The following is a 12,993-nucleotide window of genomic DNA, read 5'->3' as shown; positions in this document are numbered from 1 at the left end:
TGATGAGTCTCGGTTTCTGTTGAGACATTCAAATGGTAGAGTCCGAATTTGGCGTAAACAGAATGAGAACATGTATCCATCATGCCTTGTTACCACTGTGCAGGCTGGTGGTGGTGGTGTAATGGTGTGGGGGATGTTTTCTGGGCACACTTTAGGCCCCTTAGTGCCATTTGGCCATCGTTTAAATGCCACGGGCTACCTGAGCAATGTTTCTGACCATGTCCATCCCTTCATGACTTCCATGTACCCATCCTCTGATGGCTACTTCCAGCAGGATAATGCACCATGTCACAAAGCTCTAATCATTTCAAATTGGTTTCTTGAACATGACAATGAGTTCACTGTACTAAAATGGCCCCCACAGTCACCAGATCTCAACCCAATAGAGCATCTTTGGGATGTTGTGGAACGGGAGCTTCGTGCCCTGGATGTGCATCCCTCAAATCTCCATCAACTGCAAGATGCTATCCTATCAATATGGGCCAACATTTCTAAAGAATGCTATCAGCACCTTGTTGAATCAATGCCACGTAGAATTAAGGCAGTTCTGAAGGCAAAAGGGGTCCAACACCGTATTAGTATGGTGTTCCTAATAATTCTTTTAGGTGAGTGTGTGTATGTGTGTGTGTGTATATATATATATATATATATATATATATATATATATATGTGTGTACAAAAATTGGACTGCACTCCAAGCAATTCTTTGAAAAAATCTGTGTTTATTCACCCATCAATGGCAAAGCGACGTTTCGGCTCCAACTGAGCCTTTCTCAAGCAATTTTTGTACCTCTATTACTGGGTAAGCACCTGCTGCCGTACTTGGATTTTGCACCCATTTTTTACGTTATATCTGAAGGGTGGTGCCGCCTGTTGTTTTTCATATATATATATAAAGAGACAATGCAGCAGCACCCTGCAAATCAGATAAAGTACAATAATGCCAAAAATTATAGTGCTAATGCTACGCTTATTTAACGTCTGCCGTACGTCAAGGTGATCTCTGTTAGACGGGTCCTAACACTAAATAATACCCATTATGCGCCATAATGGCCGACATAAAGTTCAGGGAGTGTTGGATCCACAGGCAAGCTGGATCCACTCTGCTTTTTACCATTTTTTTGTGCCATAATGGCCTCCATTATAGGGGATGCAGGTACCAACATGCATGCTGAGCCCACTCTATACCTTTCCTTGTGCCAGACAGCTTCCAATGAATGTAGTGAGAGCAGGCTACAGCTTTATACTGGAAGTAATTTAAATCATCCTATGGGGCAGACAGGCTAATCAGGAGTGCACGACTCGCCGGAGTGCCACACCTCCAGCGCCGTAAATCTGCAAAGAAAGGGGGTTAGTCAGCACCTCCCAATGCGCAGGTGCATGCCGCCATGGCTGAAAACATAGAGGAAAAAAAAAACAATGCAACAGCACCCTGGAAACCAGATAAAGTACAATAATGCCAAAAACTATAGTGCTAATGCTACGCTTTTTTATAAAGTGAGATGCTTAGCCCACGGCAGACGGGCTCAGATGGTTTTGTACAAAATGCATTGGCCAAGCATCTCACTTTATAAATAAGCGTAGCATTAGCACTATAATATTTGGCATTATTGTACTTTATCTGATTTGCAGGGTGCTGCTGCATTGTCTTTTTTTCCTCTAGGTCTTTGCCATGGCGGCGTGCACCTGCGCACTGGGAGGTGCTGACTAACCCCCTTTTTTTGCACATATATTAATGTGAACAGTAATTCTTTTTTTTCTAGTCTAATACTTTAATTTGAATGTCTTGTTCCTCTGTCCATGGCATCTAGGATTGCGCCAAACATTTCATTGTATTGTACATTGTATTGTACAGTGACAATAAAGGCATCTGATCTTAAATAACCTCTCTCCTCTGCTTCTCAAACATCCAGTCTCATGTAAATAACATCCCACCTTCTCTCCAGCCCCTCCAACATCCATTCCATGTAAACAAGTTTGCTCCCTGCCCTCCAGGGAGTGGTCTGGAGTGAATGCAATGCAGGCGGCTCCGGTACAAGCGAACGCCCATTGTCACGTGTTCCCGCTGAAGTCTATGTACGGGAACGCGCGACAAGACGCCCCAAAGAAGCTCCTGTACTTTCAATGGGCATTAATTCCGGATCCGGCCTTGCGGCAAGTCTTCAGGATTTTTGGCCGGAGCAAAAAGCGCAGCATGCTGCGGTATTTTCTCCGGCCAAAAAACGTTCCGGAACTGAAGACATCGTGAACGGATTTCTATCCATTCAGAATGCATGGGGATACTCCTGATCAGGATTCTTCCGGCATAGAGCCCCAACGACGGAACTCTATGCCGGAAGACAAGAACGCAAGTGTGAAAGAGCCCTTAGGGAGTAAAATTACCTGAACAGACGTCTGACGCTTCTACCGGCGTTATTGTGATCTGTGTGCATGTTTGTTTTCTCTTCGAATGGTGATTAATCCAATCAACTAACATTATATCTGTTCTTTATGGCTGGTCACAAATAAAAACTGTTTGGTACATTGCAACATTTCATGAGTAGGTAACTTTTTTTTAAATTCAGATCACAGCCATATGAGAGCTCATTTATTATGGGACAAGTTGTACTTTTTAATGGCACTATTTACTTTACCATGTTTTGTATTGGAAAACGGGGAAAAAATAAATAAAATCTATTCTGTTTGCATCGCTAAACAGCCGTAACATTTTCATATTTCCGTCTACAGAGCTGTACGAGGGCTTGTTTTTTTGCGGTACTATTTGGGATTTTTAACAGCTTTTTTGATATCTTTTGTTACATGTTTTTGGGGTGAGGCCAGGGAGAACAAAAAATGGTGAATCGTGGATTTGTGTATTTGTTGTTACGGTGTTCACTGCACACTTTTTATATTATAATAGCTCAGGGATATTGGGACAGCGATACCCATTATGCTTATTTCTAGACATAAAATTGTGAAAGGGGGAATATGCAGCCCTAGTGATGATGGGCTGCCTCCGCCAATTGAACATTAATGGATAGGTCAATAGTAAATGTTTGTTCCCAAGAACCTCTTTTAATCCTGTCACGTACATATATGTAGTCATTATTAAATCATTTTGTTCCCTACAGACCCTCGCTGACCTGGCAAACGCATCTCGAGAAGATCTCTCTCTTTGTCCTGGACTTGGACCCCAAAAAGTAAGTGATGTTGCATTGACCATGAATTTGGGGCAATGAAGAAAGATTTTGGGTGGGGATATCCTTTAATTTATATGGCTAAAGAAACATGTGCTTCATCCATGTATAGGAATATACTCCACCTGTATCTTCAGCTTGATGACCAAAAAAACAAAAACCTGCAAGTTGATGATAAAAAAAAAAAAAAAAAGATAAAAATAAACCCAGAACAAGAATGCATGCAGAAGTTCTTCAGTTATCTCTGGTCACTTTCATTAGATCTGTTTGTCTTCTAACCTTCATTTGTATTCTTCTAGGCTAAGAGACTGTTTGATGCTCTACATGAACCGTTCCTGAAAACTAAGTAGTAGGTACCGTGACCCAGAAAAGGAAGGAAGATCAATAATTTCTTAAACCTATATACAAAGAATAAGGATTTAACAGTTTTTTCAGTAGTTTTTTTTTTATTGTGTACCAAATATAAATGGGATATGGTTTGTATAATAAATGTTCTATTACTGCTGAATACTAAAGGAGTTTTAATCACAGTAGTTCGGAGTGTTTAGACAGGAAACCAAGAACACTGCCGGTACAGCCATCGACATAGTCAGGTACATCATCTATACATACAAATATACTTTACAGTACGAACACAAATCCACAGGGTAAATGTCCAAGTACCAGGTAGAAGCCCCTGAACCCTGGTCCGCACTATGCCGTTTCCAGGTATTGCTTCATGATACAGATTTGGTTTACATGATGACTGGACGTGGGCCTTCTAGATAGTGGAAATCTTGATGATCAAGCCATAGTACTAGACTCTGGAAAAAGCACTAGAGAAATCACAGAAACTTTTAGGGTTTATCTAGAGGGTGGTCCTGGTGTGGCATTGCATCTGCTGGAACCGCACATATTTACATGTGGTCTTCCTGCAGTAATGGTAAAGCTGTAGCACCATTACATCCCCTGAGACTAAACCCTAATACTCCTTGATGGGCAAATCCGAGAGCCGTCCTTTAACAAAGACTGAGTCGTGGCAGCCCCATTCCCTTTCATTTCCGGTGACTAGTAAAGCCAAAGAAGCATGGTTAGGATTATGTAAAATAATGCACTGTACCGAATAACAGGTATGCAAATTAAGGAACTGCAAGCTATACGTGTTGAAACTTTCAACCATGTCAGAGGAGCTGAGGACCAAATATACATGAATCGTTAGGCTCTTATACCTGGCATGTGGATTTTGTCACGTGCTGTGCATTTTTACAAGCCCTACTTGTACGTATTATCTTTATTGCTCTAATGCAGCACAAATTTAAAATAAAGGAATTAGGCAATCTGTTAATCTACCATTTTTGTCTACCGCCACAGTGGAGACCGATGTTTCCATGGTAACAGACTACAAATAAATGTAGGGCGATTGTAGTCATACTACCATCTATCCCCTACCTGTAAACTACAAAATGTTAGTCAGAGATAAGGACATATGGAAGGAAATGAGTGTTGGATCAGACTACATTGTTCGTAGTCTGTTACCATAGAGACAAAAGGGTCTATAAATGAGCTGCAGACACAAAGTTACAGAAGATGGTCTTCATTTAAAACAATTTGCAAAGGCGCTGTTTTAATATTCCCTTAAATCAAGTCACATGAAAATTTTCTAGAGTCATTCAACACAAGCTAAACATCTTGCCACTATAGGACAGATGGTACATTAAAATATAATTTATAAATAAAACATTATCTATGCTCCATTGCAACAGTGCCCCTAGTGGTCAAAGTAAGAAGTGGTAGAAATGTGGTGTCACCTCAAACATGATCTATACATAAGAGTATGCCTAACATTCAGATATCTACTACTGAACTGTTCCCTTTATCTGAAGCTCGTGTAGTGTATTCATGCCTTACATATAGAGGTCTATGAAATTAGGGATTGTTGATCTAAGGGCCAGTCCTAAGTAATGCACACTGTTAGGGGTGGGGTATTGGCTACAGTTGTGCTTTCACACTAGCAGACATGTCAATGGATCCTATGCATTACAATACATTTCTGCTGTTGAGTAGGGTTAATAAGCTGAAGGCTTACTTTTGAGCACCGCGTTCCATTTTAGCTTTACAATATTGAACTTGCTTGCACATATTTTGCTAAGCTTGAGTTACATCGTATCTTCCTCTCCATCCAAAAGTTTACCTAGTAGTTTGGCCCAGTGTTCAGAATGGATAGTTTTTTTTTCCTATATCCAAACATGATGTCAATAGACTGTTGTCAGACAGATTTTCTAAATGTTGGGCATGTAATCAAGTGTTCTACTGTTGGTGGTCGCATGACGATACTATATGGTTAGAGAGGATGGAACTGTGCTCCTCTTGCCCACTGGTATTGCAGCTCAACCTCAGATAGGTGCAGTTTGGGGGAAGCAGACCCTTTAGCTGTGAGCACCATATCAGGCAGACGTGGCAGAAGGTAAGCAGCGGTCATTCCCAGCTGCAGTTTCCTGACAACGCAAGGGTTTACACTAAAGTAACAAAACACACATATACAAAACAATATAAGTTAAAACAGCCATTAAAAAAAAAGTACATAGTAAAAAGTCTGAGAGGTGGGCGTCGTATCCAAGATCTTCACCACCGCCAACATATCTATGTTACCTCTGGCATAACAACATAAAACAGCATTTCCCCAACCATTCTGATTTGTGGGTAGCTGCCAATCCATCTAGTTATGAACAGTCTGGGAAAGTTGAGTGGCAATCATAATAATGTGCCCGTATCAAAAGTAATCCAGAAAGGCTAAATCAGTCAGTGGGGATTCTTATCTCAGAGCAAACATACTTCAAAGCAGTGTTCCTCATATGCAGCCCTCGAGGCGCACCTGCCGGTCATTATTTGGGAATATCCCACAGGATGAATACCTGTTGTAAGTCCTAATGTATTGACAGTAATTATACAGAGATACTAAAGGAAATCCTGAAAACATATCCAGCAAGTGGGCCGCTGAGGACTTTAAAGGGAGCGGGTCAGGAGCTGAATGAGGTTCCTGACATGTTCCCTTTAAAGGGGTCCTCAATGCATCCTGCTCTGTGTCCAGCAAGTATCATACACAGGTCCTATTCTAATTATTGATATCCGCGTACTTGCTGGGCATTGGATGGTTGCCCTGTCAGCATGCAGTTGTGCTCTTCACACCCAGTGTCAGATCGGGCAGAGAGTAATCCTGGACAACCCTTTTAAGCTATTGCTGTAGATGTATCAGGTCATCATGCCGGATAGAAAAGCTCTACATGCCCCATTCTGGCGAGATGCCTTGGGCTGGGATAATAGGTGCAGAAATAATTTTATTATACCCCAAAATCTCTCTTTTATATATATTTTTTTCTGTATTACTGTGGTGTGAGATTTACCTTTACAGGTCAAGATGACCAAATGTCACATAAGACTTAAACCTTTAATAAGGGTCTCATAAAAAACAAAACAAACTGCATTGCTCTAAAGTACAACAGATCTGGTAAATAACCAGAACTAGATATTCCATGTGATCTGACTACAGTAGGCCCGCTAGCTTCAGGGAGAGAGTCTTTGGATTGTATTCTACGGCATACCGTGTGGATGATATATAAGTTGGACACAACGGTATTTGAACTTGCTGATCCCATAGGTCACCCCCCCCTAAAGTATGCTGACCTTGGTAATAATATATAGTGGGACGTCAATTTAGGTGATGTTATGTGCTTAGACTGGAAAGAAAAGGGCAGCTGGGATCAATGCCTCCATCGAGGTAGATGGTACAGGCCTGAATTCAGGAATACTGGAGAACAACGTGTGGTCATGTGGACTTCTAAGTTTAGTCACATTAAAGCCCGTTGCTGAAAAGGAATTCTGTTAAAAAATAATATGTAAAAAAATACAGAACGTCAGGACAAATTTCAGATGGACTCTTATGACCTGCATTTGAATCCTGGCACCACGACACCTGCCAGTGTGAGTAGTCCTTTTCAGGTTGAGTTCCTTTATGCCACACGATAAGCCTTCATCAAGGAATACTCTTTCCGACTAGCGCGAGATGCCCAAAGAAACAGGGCTCCAGCCATGATCTGCAGAGGTGAAGAGACACAAGCCAAGCAGAAGGACCATCCATACTCTCCCCGAACCCCTGGTGGAAGGGGCAGACTCTTCTGCAGCATATACACCCCGCTGGCGAAACACAAAACTGCTCCCAATGTGCACACACCTGCAAGGCAGAGGAATGAGACAGTCAGGCCTGGTGAGGAGTTAGACAGTAGAGAAGAGCCATCCTGATCATCACATACCTGCCAGTAGATGCAAGGCCCCAGTTACCAGTGCCGGATACAGACTGCGGCAGACACAGCCAGCCAGACCAATAATCGCTCCAACAAATATGAGTCCGAGGGCGACCAATGGGAGCAGGAACTGACAACGCCACAGATCTGAAACAAAAATGCACCTGGTTTACACTAGGATGACTAACGCAAGGTCAGCTGTCCACATGTCCCCTTAGATCCCACTGATGTGGTTTTAATCGGTGGGGGGGTCTGAGTGCTGAGACCCCCACCAATTGTAAGAATGAGGAGAGAGATGCGCTCACATAGCGTGTGCTCTCTCCTCACTGCAGGAGACAGAAGCGATACAGGCCCATAGACTTTAAATAGTGTCCCTCTGGCTTCTTCTAGCAATCAGTGGAGGTCTCAGCGCTCAGACCCCAACCGATCAAAACCTTTGATATGTTGCTATGACATATCCAAAGTTTTGTGAAAGCACAGTGACCCTTTAAAGCAGCGTGTATTATGTGAATCGATGGCATTTTGAGAGCATCTGTGGGCAGCTATTACCAATAAAGTATGCCATATAGTAAGGCTTGGAGCAGAGCTTGCAGGACTGGACAAATCTCACGAGTCCTACAAATCAGGTCTCAGAAACCAGACCCCCCCACAAAACAGATAAGTCATCAGTAAAAAAATCTTGCGCCTGCGCCGGGTGTAGATGTGACGTCATCGGCGCAGGCGCATTGAGGATGGAGCTGCCGAGCAAGCGGCGGCCTCTGAGTGCGCCTGCGCCGATTGAAGACAGGTACGGCGCAGGCACCAGATTTTGAATGCAAACAGGGCCAGCAGAGAATGATCCCGTTCGCTGGCCCTGTCAATCAACATGCGCAGGGGGCGTCATTATGATAGGAGGATGCGGCTGCTACCAGCATTATGTATGGATAAATCGCAGTATAGGGATTATAAGTACACAAAAAAAAAAAAACACACACAACACAGTTTAGTGGGGTGACAGAAGCCCTTTAAATATGTGAACATTTTCCTATAAATGTTCTCCTTCATCCAGGTCATCAATCTGAAGTCTTTTTCAGTCCCGTAAGGTCAGGCCGGTCACTAACCTTTATGGTCATTATGCTCCTATAATGTCAGGTTGGATTGACTCGCACCGGTTGTGAACATTTATGGTCCCATAAGGTCAGGCTCTTACTTACATGTACGGATCAGGTCAATTTCGGTGTTGTGATTTCCGGGCTGGCTGTATTTTTCTAAGAACTGATCCGAAAAAGACAATGAGACGCATCGCAAATTGGAAGACAGATCTGTTAAAGAATGGAGAGTACAGTTCATCAACCCCCAAAGTTCAGCTGTGTACGTATTCATTTTCTCACTATGGACCCCCAACCTACACTTTAAAAGAAAGCAGCCCATAGAGGATTTCTGACTTGTCCTCTTCATCTGAGGTGTAAGATTCATAGAAATTAAAGGCGCATTTACACTGTTGGGAGGGGACGGTTCCTTCCTGATAACCACTTGCTCATCAGTGGAGGTGCATCGATCACCTCCACTGTATGAGGACGAGTGATGGCTGCTGCTATTGCTCGTCCTCTAACAGATTCATTGTTTCTGGGCAGCAGATCCCTCTTTACCAGAAACAATGACTGGGGTGTCTACCGGATGAATGAGCGTTTTGCGAGGTTCCTACTGATTGGAGCAAAGGTCACAAATAGGGCTAGCAACCATCTCCCTCCTACAACAAGGGTAGCTTGTGATCTTATTACCAGTCCGACAATGTCCAGCACAAATGGGAGACTGGGTGTCCTTGCCAGCAAGTCTGCCACGTAGCCATGCAGATGGTGGCAAAGTGCCAGGGTTTTCTGAGAATTGTATACTTACAGACGTGGACAAAATTGTTGGTACCCTTTGGTCAATGAAAGAAAAAGTCACAATGGTCACAGAAATAACTTTAATCTGACAAAAGTAATAATAAATTAAAATTCTATAAATGTTAACCAATGAAAGTCAGACATTGTTTTTCAACCATGCTTCAACAGAATTATGTAAAAAAATAAACTCATGAAACAGGCATGGACAAAAATGATGGTACCCCTAACTTAATATTTTGTTGCGCAACCTTTTGAGGCAATCACTGCAATCAAACGCTTCCTGTAACTGTCAATGAGACATCTGCACCTCTCAGCAGGTATTTTGGCCCACTCCTCATGAGCAAACTGCTCCAGTTGTGTCCGGTTTGAAGGGTGCCTTTTCCAGACTGCATGTTTCAGCTCCTTCCAAAGATGCTCAATAGGATTGAGGTCAGGGCTCATAGAAGGCCACTTTAGAATAGTCCAATTTTTTCCTCTTAGCCATTCTTGGGTGTTTTTAGCGGTGTGTTTTGGGTCATTGTCCTGTTGCAAGACCCATGACCTGCGACTGAGACCAAGCTTTCTGACACTGGCTAGTACATTTCTCTCTAGAATTCCTTGATAGTCTTGAGATTTCATTGTACCCTGCACAGATTCAAGACACCCTGTGCCAGACGCAGCAAAGCAGCCCCAGAACATAACAGAGCCTCCTCCATGTTTCACAGTAGGGACAGTGTTCTTTTCTTGATATGCTTCATTTTTTCGTCTGTGAACATACAGCTGATGTGCCTTGGCAAAAACTTCGATTTTTGTCTCATCTGTCCACAGGACATTCTCCCAGAAGCTTTGTGGCTTGTCAACATGTAGTTTGGCATATTCCAGTCTTGCTTTTTTATGATTCGTTTTCAACAATGGTGTCCTCCTTGGTCGTCTCCCATGTAGTCCACTTTGGCTCAAACAACGACGGATGGTGCGATCTGACACTGATGTTCCTTGAGCATGAAGTTCACCTTGAATCTCTTTAGAAGTCTTTCTAGGCTCTTTTGTTACCATTCGGATTATCCGTCTCTTAGATTTGTCATCAATTTTCCTCCTGCGGCCACGTCCAGGGAGGTTGGCTACAGTCCCATGGATCTTAAACTTATGAATAATATGTGCAACTGTACTCACAGGAACATCTAGTTGCTTGGAGATGGTCTTATAGCCTTTACCTTTAACATGCTTGTCTATAATTTTCTTTCTGATCTCTTGAGACAGCTCTTTCCTTTGCTTCCTCTGGTCCATGTCGAGTGTGGTACACACCATATCACCAAACAACACAGTGATTACCTGGAGCCATATATATAGGCCCAATGGCTGATTACAAGGTTGTAGACACCTGTGATGCTAATTAGTGGACACACCTTGAATTAACATGTCCCTTTGGTCACATTATGTTCTGTGTTTTCTAGGGGTACCATCATTTTTGTCCATGCCTGTTTCATGAGTTTATTTTTTTACATAATTCTGTTGAAGCATGGTTGAAAAACAATGTCTGACTTTCATTGGTTAACATTTATAGAATTTTAATTTATTATTACTTTTGTCAGATTAAAGTTATTTCTGTGACCATTGTGACTTTTTCTTTCATTGACCAAAGGGTACCAACAATTTTGTCCACGTCTGTATGACTAGGGATGAGCGAATCGACTTCGGACGAAACATCCAAAATCAATTTGCATAAAACTCCATTAGAATACTGTACGGAGTGAGCGCTCTGTACAGTATTAGAACGTATTGGCTCCGATGAGCCAAAGTTATTACTTGGCAAGGTCTCATGAGACTTTGGGTAATAACTTCAGAAATTGATTTCTACTGTAAAAAAAATAAAAATAAACATTTCCCGAACTAGGGTTCAGTTCCAAGGTACCACTTTATGAGGTACCCTCATCCCTACTGATGACATATTGCCAGGATAGGTCATCAGTAAGTGATCGGTCGGGGTCCGACACCCAGACCACCGCCGATCAGGTGTTTAAGAAGGCAGCGGTGCTATGGTGAGTGCTGATGCCGTCGCCCTGCTGACCAAGCACATCGCCGTACATTGTATAGCGGCTGTCCTTGGTATTGTGCTCAGCCCCATTCACTTCTATGGGGCTGAGCTGCGCCTAGGCTAAGTGTAGTCATGTGGCCTAGAAGAAACTGTGAGAAGGCCACGGTGCTCCCGCAGCCTTCTCAAACAGATGGGGGTCCCAGGTGTCACCCCCCACCGATCAGAGGATAGGTCATCAGTATAAAAATCTTGGAAAACCCCTTTAACTTAATTACGAACACCATAGTTGGAACAGGAACAAAGCATCTAAAGGGTTAAATCCCTGTGATAGCTACCCACCATCGGTATCATAGTTCTGCTGGGAGAAGGTGATGCACTGCTGCCATAGCCCCAGGCTCCCGTTGCAGTGGTACAGGGCGTCCGTGTACGCCTTCTCATTGGCCTTTTCCAGTTCATTTAAGAATTCATTTGCAGACATCTCACTGACGTTGGCGAGGACGGGGGAGGTGAAATAGTGGTACCAGGAGACGGTACCCACTGCTGCAGACAGGTAAATCACTGACAGGAGAGACAGGACGCTGCCAATCACCAGTGCTGTGGCAAAGCGGTTATCCATGGCGTTACACCAGCGGCAGCTCCTGGTCAACGTGCTGGAGGGGGCATCTGCTGGGAACAAAAGGGTTAGGGTGTTACTGCAGGGGAATCTGAGAGATCAAAGTGTGCAGACATCTGTCAGAGCCTCAAGCCCTTGCCATGGTCAAGATCTCTGCTTGCATTCAGCAAATTTTGCTCACATCCAGTTCAGGCTTAGTAAGAGCATTAAAGCTCCTGATCGTCATCAAGGCGTGTTTCCAGCTCCTGGATGTAACGTAGAATGTTTCCAATCACTGACAGCAAGCAGAAATCTTGAAAATTGTGAATAATTAAACTTAAAAAAAAAAAAATCCAGAAAAAAAAAAAAATCCACAATCTGGAAAACAGCTTTAAAGGCTGGAAGAGCCCGGGTGGCAAGGGCATCTATATGTGCAATTTGTGTACATTCTGACCCAATAAACACCAATTGTCTGGGTGGAGACATCCTGGCCAATCAGATGCCAGGGATCTTTTAGTCCATGAAGGCAGCAGTGGCCACAAAGTGAACCTTCTGTCACCATCTGACTGGCACAAGGGCTTTAATCCATGTACACGCCTGACAAAGTTTGTGCCCCCCTGATCAGAGGCCGTGTGCACCTATTAACTTCTCAGGTGCTGATTGCTGACTTGCTAAAACTGCAAGAAACGATTGCCATGGTGCCACAGGCCAGCTTCAGCCATGCTGGGACTTGTAGTTCCCCACAATCTGCAGAGCCACTGTCTGCTCGGATCCTGTAGCACCCACACGTTATATTGAGGTGTACACGGACATGGTAAGATCGCTCACCATCGAGAAGATGGATAAATACAAAGATTAATCCACACAACAGCCTCACCCTCACCACCAGCTTCGTCTTTACGCTTCTTCCGGGTCGCCTGGCGCAATGCATTTCGGGAATAGTAGTTCCGGCGGCAACCTAGCAGGCCGCATGCGCCGTGAGCACATCCTCTGTAGGCACAGTATATGTACCTCAGCGCCACCTGCTGCTGGGAGATGGAAGTTAGTGATGGATTCAGGGCAGTGCTTTTGC

At 43.5% G+C, this 12,993-nt stretch overlaps 2 protein-coding genes across 8 annotated transcripts in view; one reads left to right on the top strand and one right to left on the bottom strand.

The window, feature by feature from the left end:
- Window positions 1–3,619, top strand: part of ERCC1 (ERCC excision repair 1, endonuclease non-catalytic subunit) — a 19,386-nt gene extending 15,767 nt beyond the window's left edge. For both annotated transcript variants that reach the window (XM_044296472.1, XM_044296471.1), the window contains exons 10-11: window positions 3,111–3,179; window positions 3,476–3,619. In XM_044296472.1, the coding sequence (XP_044152407.1) occupies window positions 3,111–3,179; window positions 3,476–3,526 (120 nt within the window). In that variant the 3' untranslated portion in view covers window positions 3,527–3,619. The remainder of the gene's footprint in view (window positions 1–3,110; window positions 3,180–3,475) is intronic.
- On the bottom strand, window positions 3,603–12,993 carry CLDND1 (claudin domain containing 1). Of its 6 annotated transcripts, none has more exons than XM_044296476.1 (5): window positions 12,805–12,993; window positions 11,669–11,992; window positions 8,647–8,754; window positions 7,463–7,600; window positions 3,603–7,383 (listed from the first exon to the last, which is right to left on the bottom strand). In XM_044296476.1, exons 2-5 carry the CDS (start codon window positions 11,943–11,945, stop codon window positions 7,163–7,165), a joined length of 744 nt encoding a protein of 247 aa, XP_044152411.1. In that variant the 5' UTR covers window positions 11,946–11,992; window positions 12,805–12,993; the 3' UTR covers window positions 3,603–7,162. The 6 variants fall into 6 exon arrangements, with proteins under 6 accessions (XP_044152411.1, XP_044152408.1, XP_044152410.1 ...); XM_044296473.1 differs by having other exon boundaries at window positions 12,799–12,989; XM_044296475.1 differs by having other exon boundaries at window positions 11,669–11,995; window positions 12,799–12,897.

The sequence above is a fragment of the Bufo gargarizans genome, chromosome 6 (genome assembly GCF_014858855.1).
Source record: "Bufo gargarizans isolate SCDJY-AF-19 chromosome 6, ASM1485885v1, whole genome shotgun sequence".
Lineage (NCBI taxonomy): Eukaryota > Metazoa > Chordata > Amphibia > Anura > Bufonidae > Bufo > Bufo gargarizans.
Note: the sequence above shows the minus strand (reverse complement) of the source record. Positions and strands in the feature narration are given on the sequence as shown.

Excerpts from the sequence above, each read along its gene's own strand:
- CLDND1 (XM_044296476.1), bottom strand. The coding sequence starts at position 11,945 with ATGGATAACCGCTTTGCCACAGCACTGGTGATTGGCAGCGTCCTGTCT. Across the intron at positions 8,755-11,668 it reads GCAGAACTATGATACCGATG|ATCTGTCTTCCAATTTGCGA; the intron begins GTGGGTAGCTAT and ends ATTCTTTAACAG. Across the intron at positions 7,601-8,646 it reads AATTGACCTGATCCGTACAT|ATCTGTGGCGTTGTCAGTTC; the intron begins GTAAGTAAGAGC and ends TTTTTGTTTCAG.